The sequence below is a fragment of the Parasteatoda tepidariorum genome, chromosome 2 (genome assembly GCF_982258835.1).
Source record: "Parasteatoda tepidariorum strain Cologne lab strain chromosome 2, Ptep-v5.0, whole genome shotgun sequence".
In the NCBI taxonomy this organism is placed as follows: Eukaryota; Metazoa; Arthropoda; class Arachnida; order Araneae; family Theridiidae; genus Parasteatoda; species Parasteatoda tepidariorum.
The window spans coordinates 23,103,133-23,119,371 of NC_141756.1; the positions used below are offsets into that span (position 1 = coordinate 23,103,133).

Here is a 16,239-nt window from a genome sequence, read left to right on the forward strand (position 1 = left end):
GTTTTTAATATTAGTAAAGTAAAAGAAACTGGAATCTTCATGTAATTTTATAGTAGGTATCTACTATTGCAAACTTCAAGTGGGTTTTTTCAAAAAGTAATATTTTAATGATATTAAATCAAATAAAAATTTAAATAATATACTCTGAAAAGATCAATTTTTCAAATATAGTTGCATGCTTTATATATTAATAAACAGGTTATTATTATTAATTCATATGTTTAAAAAATTGAAAAGAAAATTTTTTTTCTTTTTTTACCAAGTGATACATTAACAAATTTAAACAGTTTTGTTTTCTGGCTTTAAAAAAAAAAGCTAAAACTTTTTATAAGAGAACTTTTTAAAATTATTTATCTAAAAATGAAATCATTTTCCTAGGGTTAATTATTTGAAAACAAATGGGACAAGTAACTGATACACTTTATAATTATTCGTAGTTTTAATTTCACTTTCTATTAACCTTATTATAAGAACATGTAAGACCATTAAATATTTATTTCAGTTTTTTATTTAACTCAAGTCAGATGAAATTTTAGTTTTTACTGATTATAAATATTTACAGATTATAATTTTGTAATAGGTAATATCCATATGTTTAATAAATATAGTAAATAAATGTGTGTGAAAACAAAAAGATTAATAAACTTGTTCCTTTTATATTACTGCATTTATATTTTATAATTCCTAATTTAAAAAATTATGAAACATAATGCACTTAACAATAAAGAAGATTCAAATAGGTAGAGATAATGCGTTATTTAAACTTAATATAAAATACATATAACCAGGGTTCCCCAAGTGGGCCCACTTTGAAAAAACCAACTTGGTGTTTTTTTAAATTGTTTTTTTTTAAAATTTGATTCAAAAAGAAGTAGCTCCTAATACTATCATTGGACACATCGTTGAAGCTAACAAATATTTTAGAAATGTGCATCAAGCACATGGATGGGGAAATGAAAAAAACTGCTTGATGACCCAATGACACTAGGTGGAATTCATATTATGAGCACGTAAAAACTTTTGCCAATAATTACCATAAATATGAAGAGATTGTTCTTGAACATCAAAATGAATCTAATAATAATATGTCAAAAATATTAAATAATGTTGGGCTTTACCAATAAACTATCAATTGGGAAAAACAGATATCAATTTTTTCTTAAGCTTTAAAAAAGCTTCAATCAGAAAACATTTCAATTTCAGAAGCTGTTGAAATATGAATTAACTTACTATCGTGTGGTGAATTAGAACCCCATAAACATTTTGTAAAAAGATTCAATCAGGCTGTTCAGCCACATCATTTATTAGCATATGCGTCCTGGATCTAGAAACAAGGGGACAATTTTTAAATGATGAACAAGACCAATTAGCAGAAAACTGTCTTTCTAAGCATCATCCAGAATTTCTGCCACGTGTTATGGCATTCAAAATTTCCGATCCTGAATACTTTCCAAAATCAATGATGCTTGAGTGCAAAAAATAGTGGAAAATTATGGCAAAAAAAAAAAATTAAATAAATAAATAAAATTCCTAGCTTCCACAAAATTTCTGTCAATTCTTTTTTATCTGAACTCAGCACCAGCATCCTCTGTCTCTATCGAAAGACACTTTTCAAGTTTCGGTTTGGTGCAGAGTAAACTTCGAAAAAGATTAGGAATAGATAAAGCTACAAAACTCGTAAAAGTGTATCACCATCTAAGAGAGAAATGTAGACCCTTTGAATCTGTTGTATGATAATAATAATAAAGGAAAAAATTGGACCTTTTTTTTTAAAGTTAACTCTTAACATCTGCTAACAATTTTTAACTATTTGGAGAAAGTTTATCACAATTAAAAAACAGTTAAAAATTAAAATATTACTTTTAAGATTTTTTAAATATTATTTTTAAGATTTCATTTGAATACAATTTATTTTGTTTCTTTTAATCATGTTTAAAATAATGAAAGCAAACAAAAAAAAATTTCTATTAAGTGATACATTAAACAACAATAAACAAATTTAAAGTTTTATTTTCTGATTTTAAAAAAATAAGCTATAACTTTTTATATATGCTTTTTTTTATAATTTTAAGATTAATTTGTCTTTTGAAACTATAAAGTTAAAATGTATCTAAAAATGCATATATTTATCTAAATATTTGAAAAAAAAGGGGCAAATAACTGATACTCTTTATAATTATACGTAATTTTAATTTCACTTTCTGTTAATCGTATTATAAAAACATGGAAGACCATTAAATATTTATTCCAGTTTAATTTTATTACAGGTAAAAGTCAGATGAAATTTTAGTGTTTACTTATACAAGTCTATTTAATAAATAAAAATATTTTCACAGTAAAATTTATGAGCACTAAATGAAAAAACCCAATTTTCCCCGGGTTTTTTCAAATAAAACCCAATTTTCCCCGGGTTTTTTCAATAAAACCCAGGTGGGTTGGGTTTTTTCAAAAATCCCCGGGTTTTTTCAAACCCTGCAATAAAGGTTTATATATTTGGCGATAGTCCGGAAAACCGCCAAAAAAAGTCGCCAGCGCAAATTAATATTTTAAGGTAACCCATTGACTAATTCAAAAGAAGAAGACTTAATTTCACTAGGTTGCTAAGCAACCAATTTCTGACTGTAAAAAAAAAATTTAAATAATGCTCTGTGATTTCTCGGAGAGGTTTAATAGAAATATCTCAAAGTTAATATAAAGTTAATAGAAAATATCTCTAAGTTTCTAGGATATAGACAATTTTTAAAGCTAATTTCTGCCCAAAAAGCAAAATTTTTTTTATTTTAATCTCCTTTGAAAAGAAAATTTGAAACGATTTATAAATTATTTATAATTTTCTAAGTTTTTAGAATTTAAATACATGAACTTTTTATCTGATATTATTTAGATTATATTGTTTTTGTTATACTTATTCGAGGATTTCATATTAAAATCAAATTAACATAATTTATTATGGCTATATACAAAATTTTAGGGATAATCATTTTTACAGCTTTTATCGAGTGCTCTAGGCAAGAAAGTTTGAAGAAAAAAAAGATGCTTGAAAAATAAAATGTATATTGTATAGTAATTCTAATGCGCATTCACAAGGTTTTCACGTTATTTCTTTTTAATATAACTGAAGGAATTGCTGAATGTTTAGTGGTATTTTAAAAACATTGAAATATGTTATGTTTAAGAATAAGATACTGAAATAATATGTTGCATATTGTAAGATTCATTGTTTAAAAAATCGCTTCATTCTGCTAGATATTTAGGTTACAAGGCTTTCTTTGGATAAAGATGATTAGCAAATATCATCCTCATCTTTCGATACATTCTGAAACTTACATTCGCAAATTCACCATAAAATGTCGCAGAGAATATTCTTCAGATACGATTGCAGCTACATTTACCTCCAAATACTGCTACTAAGATTATTTTTGTTTTCTTATATATGTTACCGGACAAAGTATGAAACGCAGGTATTGAATAGAATGCGTAGGCATTCTATACAATGCCGGATGTTTTCAGCAAAGTATGAAGTGTGAGAGGTATTACATACTTTCCCTAGGCATTCTATAGAATGACAAATGTTATTTAGGCAAAATGTGAAAAAAAACATACTGATGAGGTCATTATGTTATATTAATGATGTGCATGTTACTGTGAATGACCGAAATCGGTGGTTGTTGACTTTCACCGGTGAATGTTGACAATCACATAGTCGCTTTGGTGAATGTCCGAAATATTTATTACATCCGATTTGATATTAATTTATTCGTGGATATAATTACATTTATTCGATATTTTAATACTTACTGACGATAGATTAGAAGAAACATCAGTGTTTGGAGTATCAGGCTAATATATATCGGGCAATGGCACTGAACCTTGAAAAAAACATCGGTGTAGGATATACCGGGCAGTGGCACTTGACCTTAAAAAAACTTCAGTGTAGGGTATACCGGGCAGTGGCACTTGACCTTAAAAAAACTTCAGTGTAGGGTATATCGGGCAGTGGCACTTGTCCTTAAAAAAGCATCAGTGTCTGGTATACCGGGCAAGTGTATACCAGGCAGTGACACTTGACCTTAAAAAAACATCAGTGTCTGGTATACCAGGCAAATGTATACCGGGCAATGGCAATTAACTAGAACTAGTATGACTAGACCTTTGGTAAATGTCCGAAATATATACTAGGTCCAGTTAAGTGCCACAACCCGGTAATACATTTGCCCGGTATACCCTACACTGAAGTTTTTTTTAAGGTCAAGTGCCATTGCCCGGTATGCATTTGCCCGGTTTACCCTACACTGATGTTTCTTCTAATCTATCGTCAGTGAGTGTTAAAATATTGAATAAATGTAATTATATCTGCGAATAAATTAATATCAAATCGGATGTAAAAAATATTTCAGACAATCACCAAAGCGACTGTGTGATTGTTGACATTCACCGGTGAAAGTCGACATTCTCCAGATTTCTGTCATTCACAGTAACATGCATTTCTCATAAATAAAGATGTCATTCTGAACAAAGAAAAAAGAGAGTTCTATTAAAAAACATTTATTCAAAATGTGTAAAGAGAAATAAAAAGTTGTGCAAGACATAATTTATGCCTGTCTTATTAAGGGAAATAAAATTTCCATATAGAAAAGAAAAGAAAATAACCTAATTGTCATTTTTGAATGACATTTTGACGAATGCATTTTATACTTTACCGGTTTCTCATTTGGCATTCTATAGAATGCCTAGGAAATGTGTGAAATATACACCGAAGAGACATTACATTATAGCCCCCCTGCTAATAACACGTAGGACGACCTTTAGCCCTCAAAACTGCTAGCACCCAACGTGGCATTGATTTCTCAAGGTGCTGATAGAGTCTGAGGTATCTGGTACTAAGCGCTCACCAACTGGTCCTGCAATTCCCTCACATTGCGAGGGGGTAGCGTGGCAGTATGAATTTGGTTTTCCAAGTAGGACCACAAATGCTCTATTGGATTAAGGTCAGGTGAATTTGGGGGCCAAGATATGACTTGAAAGTCACTGGAATGTTCCTCGAATCAATCCATGACAATTCGACCCTTATGACATGGTGCATTATCCTGTTGGTAAACACCATCCCCCGCAGGAAAAACTGTTGCCATGAATGGGTGAACCTGGTCTGCAACTATATTCAAGTAGCTTACAGAAGTCAGGGATTGTTCTATGAGGATTATTTCCTTCTTAACAAAATAAGGCATTTTTCCTGATGACACTTTATACTACAATAATATCTTGGGAATCGTGCTAAAGTAAAAAATTAAACAAAATAGTTTAGTATATTATCCGGAAAAAAATCTTCATCGAATCATAAAGAAAGAGTAAAAGATATAATGAAATAATAAGTGAATCACACGTGGTCAGATAATTAAATTTCACAACTAAGATGTTAGGACGACATTTAAGATGCTGAGATATTTTAAGACGCTTAAAAATTTTGGCTACGTATTCGAAAGCTTTTTATGTTCAGTATCTTTATACTCTTTGTAGTGACTTCTAAAACATTACTATTTTAGACAATCTATGTTGAAGTCACAAGAAACAAAACAAAAAAAGACAATCAATAATTTATACTCTTTTTTCGAAAAAAATAGTATGCTTAGTAAATAATCAGCTGTTTTGCATTTAATATTATTAAACAGCGGAAAGTGTTTAATTTCTCAACAAGGTTTTATTAGCTAGCAGGCAATAATTCTTTTAAAAAAAACTTGACTATAATTTAAAAAGGAACTTTACTTTAAAGAAAACCTAAATTAAAGTACTAAAAAAAATTTATTAGTATATTAATGATGAAATAATAAACGTAGTAGGGTAAAGAATAAGATTTTTAAAAATGTTAAAATTTAATTAAATAGTTGGTAAAATAGTTCTGCGAAACTCTTCCGGACAGGTGATTAAAAAATTACTTTTAAGATTAAGACGATATATAAGATGTTGAGAAATTTGCAATGGTGTGAGAGATGCTTAAAAATGTTGACTATGTATTTTTATTAATATTTATAAAAAATATGTTCAAGAAATTGATAAATATTTTATTCCAAATCTATTCATACGTATGTATATTATAGAAATTGTATCAGTTATTGAGAAAAAAAATTAAAAAATAAAAAATAATCACATTAAATAAGCAAAATCTGGTGTATAATCATATACTATCACAAGCATGCTTTTATAAAACTCGACATTCGTTGATTAAAATGTTTTATTCAAATTTCTTTACTAAATTTCAAATAGAATTTTAGACGACTAAAAAAGAAATATCGTATTTTATAGTTTTAAAGAAATAAAAATAAAAAGATTAGCGAACGATTATTAGCGAAAAAAATATGAATGAAATTTTACGCCACTCGCGCTATGTCAAGTTCCTCGTAAGTTTATCACATTTTAATATTAATCGCCCCATTAAATCATTTCTTCATTGTCGCCAAATTATTTTTTCTTAAATAATTAATTTTAATTTTCTCATTTTCTAATGAATAAAAACAATAGAAACTTTAGATTTTTCAATTGAAAAATATGTAGATTAAAATGGTATAAAAAAATCCCTACCTTATAATTCAAAATTTTTTCATCCTCACTTTAATTTAATAAAAAATAATAAATAATTATTAAAAATTATTTTTTTCATGAAATTATCTTTGGGTAAATGAGTTTTATGAGTGGTGCAATTTTTTTTTGAATTGCTTCATTAGTTTTTAAAATATGACTGAAAACGCAAAAAACGAAATTAACATTAAGGGGTCAAAACTTTGAATCGCTCTACTGACCAAACTATGGGTTCCACATTTCCCAGATTGCGGCTACCCCCTATATTTTGAAAATAAGGAATCCAAGTATGCAAAAAAAATTATATGTTTATTCAGAGAAAGTACGTTTTTGTGTCTGATTTCGTAACTTAATTAATAGTTAGCACTAATTAATTAGCATATTTGAGGTCACCCTCTGGAACCATTAAGATTGGCACTTAGTTCGTGAAAATCCGATCATTAGAACGAAAGTTATTCAGGGTGATATCTTTTTTTTTTTTGCGGACTGTACACATCTTGTTTTTTTCTATTTTCTCTAGGAATGATGTCGATTTTCTTAAGAAACGTTATAAAAAACTTTAAAACGCAATCGAATTTCGCGAGTTAAAACCTCTTATATTTGTTAAAATTGGCACAGAGCACGTAAAAACAATTATTTTAAAGCGCGATTCAAATCTCGTGTGCTGTCAAATCATAAAATGAAAATAAAAATATCAGAATTTTTTTTTTAAACACTGGTAAAAGCGTAGTAATAACTACCTAAAAAAATACTAAAATCCCTTTATATTTACTACGAAATTGGCGTAAATAAAGCGCATCAAAATTTTATGAAATATAAATGCGGGATTTGAAATTAAAATGTCGCAATAGCGTTTAAAAAATATCGTGACTTTCGAAACCTTGTAAAAATGTGTAACGATTTGAATAATTGCCAAAATAACGATTGAAAAATAATTTGATTTGCGATAAAATCGCTACAAATAAACCATGTCATAAAATGGTTATCTAAATGAGCTATTATTTACTCACGATTCGTAATAATATCGGGCTAAAATGTCGAGATTTTAAAAACCATACGGAAATGCGTAGCAATAACTGCCGAAAAAAGGATCAAAAGTCATTTAGATTTTCCATTATGTTAGCACAAATAAAGCGTTTTATAACTTTCAAAATCGCGTTTTTAAAAACTACGTGAAAATGGGTAGCAATCTACCGAAGTCATTAGATTTACAATGAATTCGAGTCATGCGAAGAGCGTCAAAAGTGGTAACTAAAATTCGAATATCGTAGTAATGATATATTAAAAATATTGGGATTTTCAAAACTATATGCTTAAATTCGTGGTGTTAACCATCGAAAAAAAAAGCGATCAAAGAACTACGTTGATTGAGATTGGGTGCGTCAAAAACTTAATACGTAAATTTCAAATTTCCGATTTTTTTTTCTTCTTCAGATTGAGGACGCGGGTCGCACATCATGGGTTAACGGACCGCAGGTTAACCACCCCTACTTCAATGTTTGTAGTAAATTACAGCCTTTTTCGAAATGACATTTTAAAAATCATAATTCTTCGCAATTTTCAGAATGCATACAAATAAAGAACAAAGTGAAATTTTAATCCTTTTTTTTATGCTTTTACAAAAATTATAAGGAATATTACGTAAAAATGATGTTAATGGAATAAAAGCAGTAAATGGTTGGTAGGGCACTGGGCCCATGTCGAACAGATCACGAGTTCTATCCCCGCCCACCGAGGACCATGTAGTAAATTGTGACTGATATATGTTAAATCTGTCGGCTCACAAAGTTCTCCATGTTCCCATATCAAATCATACCTCTGGGGTACTGATTCAGGAGCTCCCTTGTCTTCTGAATTGGGATCATAATTACAAGGATACGGAGTTGAATATTGGTAGTCGTAAACCCAGAAATGGGTGTGCTGTTCAACGACTGTTATAAAATAAAATATATATCGACCTTCAAACTATTTTGAGTAGTTCAGTGTAAAATTCACAAAATTATTTTGAAAAACTGTTTAAACGTTCTGTTCTAAACCAAGTAATTTTTAAATTAAAAAGAGTTTGTTTTATTTTACTTTCTTAAAAAAAATTCAGTTATTATACAGAAATACGGAAAATACCTTTTTATTTTGTTTCGTTTTCCAGTTTTAAATGTACTCGGGTAATGTCTTGATTTTTTCTATAGCCCATTATTAGACCTACAAATAAATTATTTGTCTGATTTTTTTTTACCAGCCCTCTATGAGGCCTTTAAAAAGTTCGTTAAGAGAAAAATATAGAAATGTATTTACTGGATAACAGTGCTATCTTACATGTCTGCTTAACTTTCAGTTCATTTTGTTTTTCTATGTAAGCAATGAACTTACAGAAAAATACCATTTTGTTATTTTTACAGAAAAATACCATTTTGTTATTTTAAAGTTTTTATTTCGTTATTTTAGTTGGTGATCGTGTATTCATTTCGTAACCCTCTTTTTCAAGTTGAAGCATATACTTTTACAGGTAAATTATGTAAATTTTTATCATAGTTTTACTCACTTAAGAATTTCATTTTAGAACAGGCGTTCAAAAGTTGACCCAATTCTTATGAAATTATGTAATTATATATTTGATGTCTTCACGATTGTTCGTTTCTTCATTGACGTTTTGATTCTTGATTGATGTTTTGATTCTTCATGATTTTATGTTCACTTAAGAAATTATGTTTTTGATAGCCAAGCCTTGAGAAAATGGAGAATTTGTGAATAGACCATCTTATGATTTGAACAGTTCACGTGTGCTTTCTCTTTATAACTCAAATATAGCTATCAAATTGCCCCATCCGTTGCTTACAGGGATGCGCAACCTATTTGAGTAAAGAGGCTACTTGGACAGTACGTTGACCAACGATGAGCCACTAGCGTATTTAGACATATTGACGACATTTATGTTAGTTTTTATTTTAACATTGGTTTCTATGTATTTAATCCTTTTGATCAGTCAACTTAGTAATAAATTAAATATTTTAATGAAAGAAAATGAATTTAGTTTAAAAGGATTTAAATTGAAAACAAAACCATTATAACTTGTATTTGTGGTGAAATCGACACGAGTGAAATATTTATTTAAATGGGTGATCAGAAACTAACACGTGTTATATTGTAGTTAAAATATCTGGATTTTCAAAATCGCGTAGGAAAGTTCAGCAAAAACTGCCAAAGAAAAATTATTAAAAAATCACTTAAATTTGCTATGAAATCAGCTGAAAAAAAGCGTGTCAGAAAATGATTTATTCAAATGCACAATTCGAAACTTCTGTGTCGTAATAAATATTGTAGAAATTCTGGCATTTAAAAATCACGTGGGAAAGCGTATCAGGATAAAATTGGCACAAACAAAACGCATCAAACAGAGATAATTTAAAAGCGTGTTACAGATTCATGTGTCTTAATTATATCTTATTGAAAATATTAGAATTTTCAAAAAAAAACAATGTGGAAATGCCGAGAAAACGATTCAATGTTATGATTTGATCGGCACAAATAATAAGGCACGTCAAAATTGATCATTTAAATATGCGATTCAATACTTGTGTATTAAATGTATCAATATATAATAAACGAAAATAAGTTGCAAAAACTTCCGAAAAAACTATGAAAACGTCATTTGGGCGTTTGAACGCTTGTATTAAAATCCAACCTATTATTCATAATTTAATTTTTCGGTTGTTTTTACGAAATTATTTCAATGAAATAGAAATGGCATTTTTTAAAGGAAAATATAATATTTCTAATAACAATATGTTGGACAAATGATAAAAAGAAGCATTTATAAACATTGCATTAGTATTAAAATCAAAATATCTAAATTCTTTGGTAAAGAAATGAGTTTTCCTTATAACCATTTTCCACCAAACATATGTATATGTACCAAGCTTATGTATAGGTTCCAAAGCCAAATTCCTAACTAGATTAACTACACAAGGACTGCGAATTCTACTGTTGGACATGAGCATACTTTAAGATTAAGATTATTAATAATAAAACAATTAAATCTTCACACCTCTTAATAGTCTTTTAATAGGTTATAACGTTTGCAATTACCTTACTAAAATTTATTTATAAAATCGGGGTTCCACTAATGGAAGGTTGGTTATTTAGGATTCCGTAGCAGTAAAAAATTGGGAACCGCTGTTCTACTGAATATATTGCAGTAGACTTCAAATTAGAATATTATAATACATTTCTTAACGACAACTAAGATGATAACAGCCTATTGAATATATAATTCAATATTTTTGAAAAAAAGTTCTTATTGACACATACTGTTAAGTTAATTTCAGGAATTGAAACCCTTTAATATCTCCACCTGTACAGTTATCTTAGGAAATCTCTAATAATATTGTCAAAATGTTATTACAACGAAAAATGTATTAAAATAATAGAATATGTATTACAATATGTATCAGCGTAATAAAGTAAGAACTATGTATAATAATGGTGACTATGTGTGTCGCCAGTGAAAGATTGAACAAACATTGTTCTTAATTAAATAATGATAAAAAACAAGCGCTGAAATATTTTTTGATTGAAAAATTCATACGTTTTAAAAACAATAACAAAAATGAAATAACAGTCGACATGTTTCAAGCGCATCAATGATAGGCGCCCATTTCCTTGACTTGACTGACAGACGTAACAGAACAAAAATAATTTGGAAATAAAAGTATAAAGTTGCCAACGAAAAATGAAAAAAAAAATAGAAGTTAAAACAAAAACTAGAAATACCACTGAAGCCGAGAGAGATAGAAAGAAAAAAAAGTTGTGTCTGAGAGACAACACCCAGTAAAATGCTTTTCCTCGCGTTATGAAGAGGCTAGAAGGAATGTTTAAATGATGGGAATGAATAATGATATTGTAATTTTGATACCCTGAAATCCTATTTTATTCATTTGAATACTGATGATTCCCTTGTCAACGACATAGCTCCTCCCCAGTTCTCCATAACGCAGAGAAATGCATTTATTTTACCCTGATATATCTCTCGGCTTCTATTTTTTTTCTTCCTCTATATGTTTTTCATCTTTCTTTCTCTGTTTTCCTGAGTTTTTTTTTTTTATTCTTTCATTGGCAACTTAACGTTTTTTTTTATTTCGTTTTTTTTTTTTTTTTTTGTTACGTCTGCTCATTTTTGTATTTTTTCTTTAAGCGTATGGTTTTCAATCTGGTAATAACTTAGTTCATATTAATTTCTATCTACTAAAAGGTACAGTAAGTAAAATAAAATAAAATGAAACTAAATGTAGGACGAGTTATATATCTTATAATTGACAACTAATTTTTTAAAGTGTAATTAAATTGTATAGAATCTCTAACAACAATTTTTATTCATTTTTTTAAAATTTCTATTTAAAAGGTTTTTTTCATTCTTCATTTTATTTTGTTAACCTGTTCAAATTTCGTATGTATAATTACGTATGTAATGTTTAATTTAATAAATGCTTGATATATATAACTGTTTAATATTTTTTTCTAGGGAATAGAAAATCGTTTTACTCGATAAGTAAATTAGAAAAGCTTTTATTCAATGGACGAAGAAAGATCAAATGATGCAGATCAGCGGAAAGTGCCCAATCCAACTGTCCAATCCAACATGTTGCTTCAATCTTTTCCGACTGTTAGATCTGTATTCGATGTGCTAAGAAAACAGTTTGAAAAGTACGCTGTAAAGCAACAAAGCAGTGAAAATATATCTTCAAACGAGTACTTCAATATTGATAAAGAGCTTGATAGCAATCAGTATGATCAGGAAAATTTGTCCCTAACTTCGGAAAAGACATCAATCGATGCGAATATACATTCGAAGGATTTTAATAATTTAAGTGAAGATCAGGTCTTAAATACGAAAACAATACACCAGAAATTAAGTGAGGACGAAAATCGCAAATACCAATCACATCAAGTTCGAACATCTGGTGATAGCTCCGGGAATTCCAGTTGGAATATTTTTAATAAAACGAAAAATAACGCTTTCCAAAATGAATCCAAAGATTTTGATTGTCAAGAATTATTTAGTCACAATAGAAGTCAGTATGTTACAATAGAAAAAAAGCTTGGTAAACTGCATTATTCTGGAAGTGTTGTTCTTAATTTTTCTGATGTTTGCTGTCAGTTATCTTTTGGAACTGTTGGTGTAGAAAGTTTTTTGGTTGTGAATTGCGTTGATTCAAAGAATTGTGACCCATTTGTAGCTAGAATAGAGATCTCAGATAAAGAGGAACTTAATTACTCTCTTCCGTTCCATCGAAATAAAAAGAAACTGTTTGAACTGATTACGATTACTAAGATATATGAAGATGGATTATTATTTAAAAGAAATGAAGCTTATGACAATTTCGTGTTAACTTTAAAAGAAAGAGCTAAGAATATCTCAGATGATTTTAGTTGCAAGGAAGATTTTATACAACTTCTGAAAATAGTAAGGTCTCATAATTTGTCCTTGGATCAGCCTTTAATATTGTTGAAAGAAATTATCCAAATTGAAAGCATATCAAACGAAGTCAAAGATAATGCAGAGCATTTGAGACATATAGAATCTAAACTTTCAACTCGAAATCATAATTTCCCCAAATTTAGTGCGAAGACTGATATGCTGGATTTATTCGGAAGAATAAGAAATATTTGTATGGAGGGAATCGATATTCACCGTAAGAATTTAATCAATGAATGCCCAAACAAAAGCTTCAAACTTGTTTGCCTTGTTGTGAATGTAAACAATTTACTTGACAAAAAAATTCTATTTATCAGCAAAAAAGACATTAAACTGTTTGCTGATTTGTTGGAGTTCATGAATGAACAGTATCCAAATGAGAGACATCCCACAGATTTTGTTAAAAACTTGTGGAGCAAATTTTTTAAACGAATTGAGGTAGAAAATCAGAACAAGTCTCTGAAACAATTGGGATCCATTACACACCCTATTTATTTCTTCCTGTTAAAAAGTTTGTATGATACAGTCTCTGACATACGTTCCAAGAACGCAAATGAAGTCGAAACATTGATTTCCTTTAATGATGGAGATCTTGTGACAGTTGAATTTATAACGTGGTCTACTAACGATCCTTTAAACAAATCTCTCGAACAACAATATCTTCTAATGTGTAAACTTATTAAATTTTTTGAACCAGGAATTTATTTTTATCAAAATAATTTCAATTATACATTTAAGTTGCTGAAAGGAGACGAAGATGTATCTCTTTGGGAAACAGTTAAGAATCTGTCTCTGGAACGCCTTATTTGGTTATACATAGTTGATTCTAGTCTTGAACCGATTTTGTGTGACAATTCTGCTGTCCGATTTAAAGAATTGTCATTACCAGTACTTAATGGGTTTGTAAAGTTCATACAAGACGTTAGAGAAGAACGACATGAAACTTGTCGTGTTGCTACTCATAACATCATACAGTTCGTTAGCCGCATATCTCCCTATATCAGTACGATTTATTCGGTTTTAACTAGCATTGATCATAGTATTTTAAACAAACAAATTGATGTTATAAGCAGTATACTTATCGCTGAAGATAGAGATACCTTATCTGATCATTTTGCTACTCTATTAATGATTTATAATGAGTATTGGGATCATAGAGATTCAATAGTTGGAAAGCTTCCCATACCATGTAGCATATTTAAGTCTGATGTTGAATCGGTCATGAAGAAGTTATTGGAAATAGTTCAAAACGCATTTTTTAAGGAAATCGATGTATCTGTGAGAATTAAATTTTTAAGATTATACAACGAGTTTTTGAAGCATCTGCAAGGCATCAATTTTCAATGGTTTATGTCTAAATTCTCCTATTTCCCTGAGTTAGAAGGAGCTGTTGAGGAGGTTTCAAAGAACGATGTAACCTCTTATCGTGTAATAGAACCAGAAGATTTTGTGGAAATTTTTATGCAGAATGAAAAACCAATCCCGAAGCATTTTTTGCTCGAGGCAGTAAAAAAGTTGTTGGATGTTGTAAGAATGTCCCTAGACAAAGTTGGCTGGAGTGATGAAGATAGTGTAAAATCAGCAGGTGATTTACTCCTTGCAGTGGGACACTCCTTTACTCATTTTGAAGACCAAGTTGACTATAGGGACTTGGAACATTTCTTGAGAGATTGCACGTTACCTTTTTACTGTGTTGTACAGAACAGCCATACCTACTGGGATTTCAAGAGACGTTTAGATAATGTTGAAAACTTTTACGTCTATGTCAGAAAGCAAAATCAAATTGGTATTCAGGTTGCTTTAAATCTCTGCGAACAGGAAGTGAGTAAAGCTAAAAAAAGTGGGTTTGAAACCATGATGGATAAAACCATATTAGAAGATTGCTATGACCGATATTCTAAGAAGCTCCTTTCTTTGGAAAACTTCGAAATTTCAGAAATTTTGAATGACATGGAAGATCAACTAAAAAAGGTAAAAAAATTGCCTTTACATCAGTGGTCATCGAATTTTAAACTAAATTCATTACCAGTTTTGTTGGCTAATTTAGCTGCAGTTTGGTCTTTGCAAGAGTCTGAGGATGTGTCCGGTATTAAAAAGAAAATTGAGCCACACTGCGTTCAAATTCTGTGCATATTTAGGCTTTTGAGAGTTGATAAAGACTCTGTTGGAGTTCCTAAACATTTTGCTCAAGTCTTAACGGGTCAAGGAAAATCCCTCATTTTAGCTCTTATTTCAGCTTTAGTTGCATTAACAGGTAGTGAAGCTTGTATAGTTTGTTATAGCGATTATTTAGCACAGCGTGATAAAACTAGGTTCAAATCATTTTTCGAAACTTTTCATAGGTTCAATGTAGGAAACAAGGTAAGCTACAATACGTTTGAGTATATGGCTAAAGAAACTTTATTGCGTAAAGTTGATGGGGTAGTGGTATCTTTAGCATCCGTTATTCAAGATTTGGTTTTAAACAATCTTACAACACCGGTTGTTAGTACTATCCAGAAATTTGAAAGAGTTCTTTTAATTGATGAGGTGGATGTTTTTTTCTCAGAGGATTTTTACGGAACTGTTTTCTCTCCTATTGTAGGAGTAGCTGTTCCAGCTCTGCTGAAAATCCAGCCTAAAATCTGGGACATTGTCCAGAATGGAGTTTTGGAAAAAAATAATATTTTGGAACAGATCAGTGTGTTCATAAGTGAGTTGCTAAAAGATGAAAATTACGTTGATTTTAGACATTTATTGAAAACTACCTCTGTTTTATTTGAGAAGGAATTGGAAAGAATGGTTATAGATGCGATATATGTTTTTAAAAATGCTGATCGTAAGGGTCAATTTAAAATCAACCAGCAGGGATCTATTTGTTTCAAAGATAAATATTTCCAATACCGTACAAAGGTATATGTATCTTATCAGAATTCATTTAACTATTTTAGGCTCAAAAAGGAAAACTATGATGATAATAGTTATTCAAATTTTGGATATTTGCTACTGAAAATGGGGTCTATCTCATATGCAAGCCTACCTTTAAGATACCAAAGCATTCTGGGAGTAAGTGGAACACTGTTGAATTTAAATGACTCAGAAAAAAACTCCTTGAAGAATTATGGTATTCAAACCCTGTCTGCTATGCCCTCCTTCTTTGGAGAGCGAAAACTTGTTTTTACCCCCTCGAGCATGTATCTATTTTAAACTCAAACACGAGT

General features: G+C 29.8%; 1 protein-coding gene across 2 annotated transcripts in view; it reads left to right on the top strand.

Moving 5' to 3' along the window:
* Positions 1 to 16,225, top strand: part of LOC122272783 (uncharacterized) — a 41,479-nt gene extending 25,254 nt beyond the window's left edge. Inside the window, exons 2-3 of one of the 2 annotated variants that reach the window (XM_087156990.1) lie at positions 9,013 to 9,073; positions 12,086 to 16,225. In XM_087156990.1, the coding sequence (XP_087013116.1) occupies positions 12,137 to 16,225 (4,089 nt within the window). In that variant the 5' untranslated portion in view covers positions 9,013 to 9,073; positions 12,086 to 12,136. The remainder of the gene's footprint in view (positions 1 to 9,012; positions 9,074 to 12,085) is intronic. The other variant, XM_087156991.1, reaches the window with a different exon arrangement.
* The last annotated feature ends 14 nt before the right edge of the window (positions 16,226 to 16,239 follow it).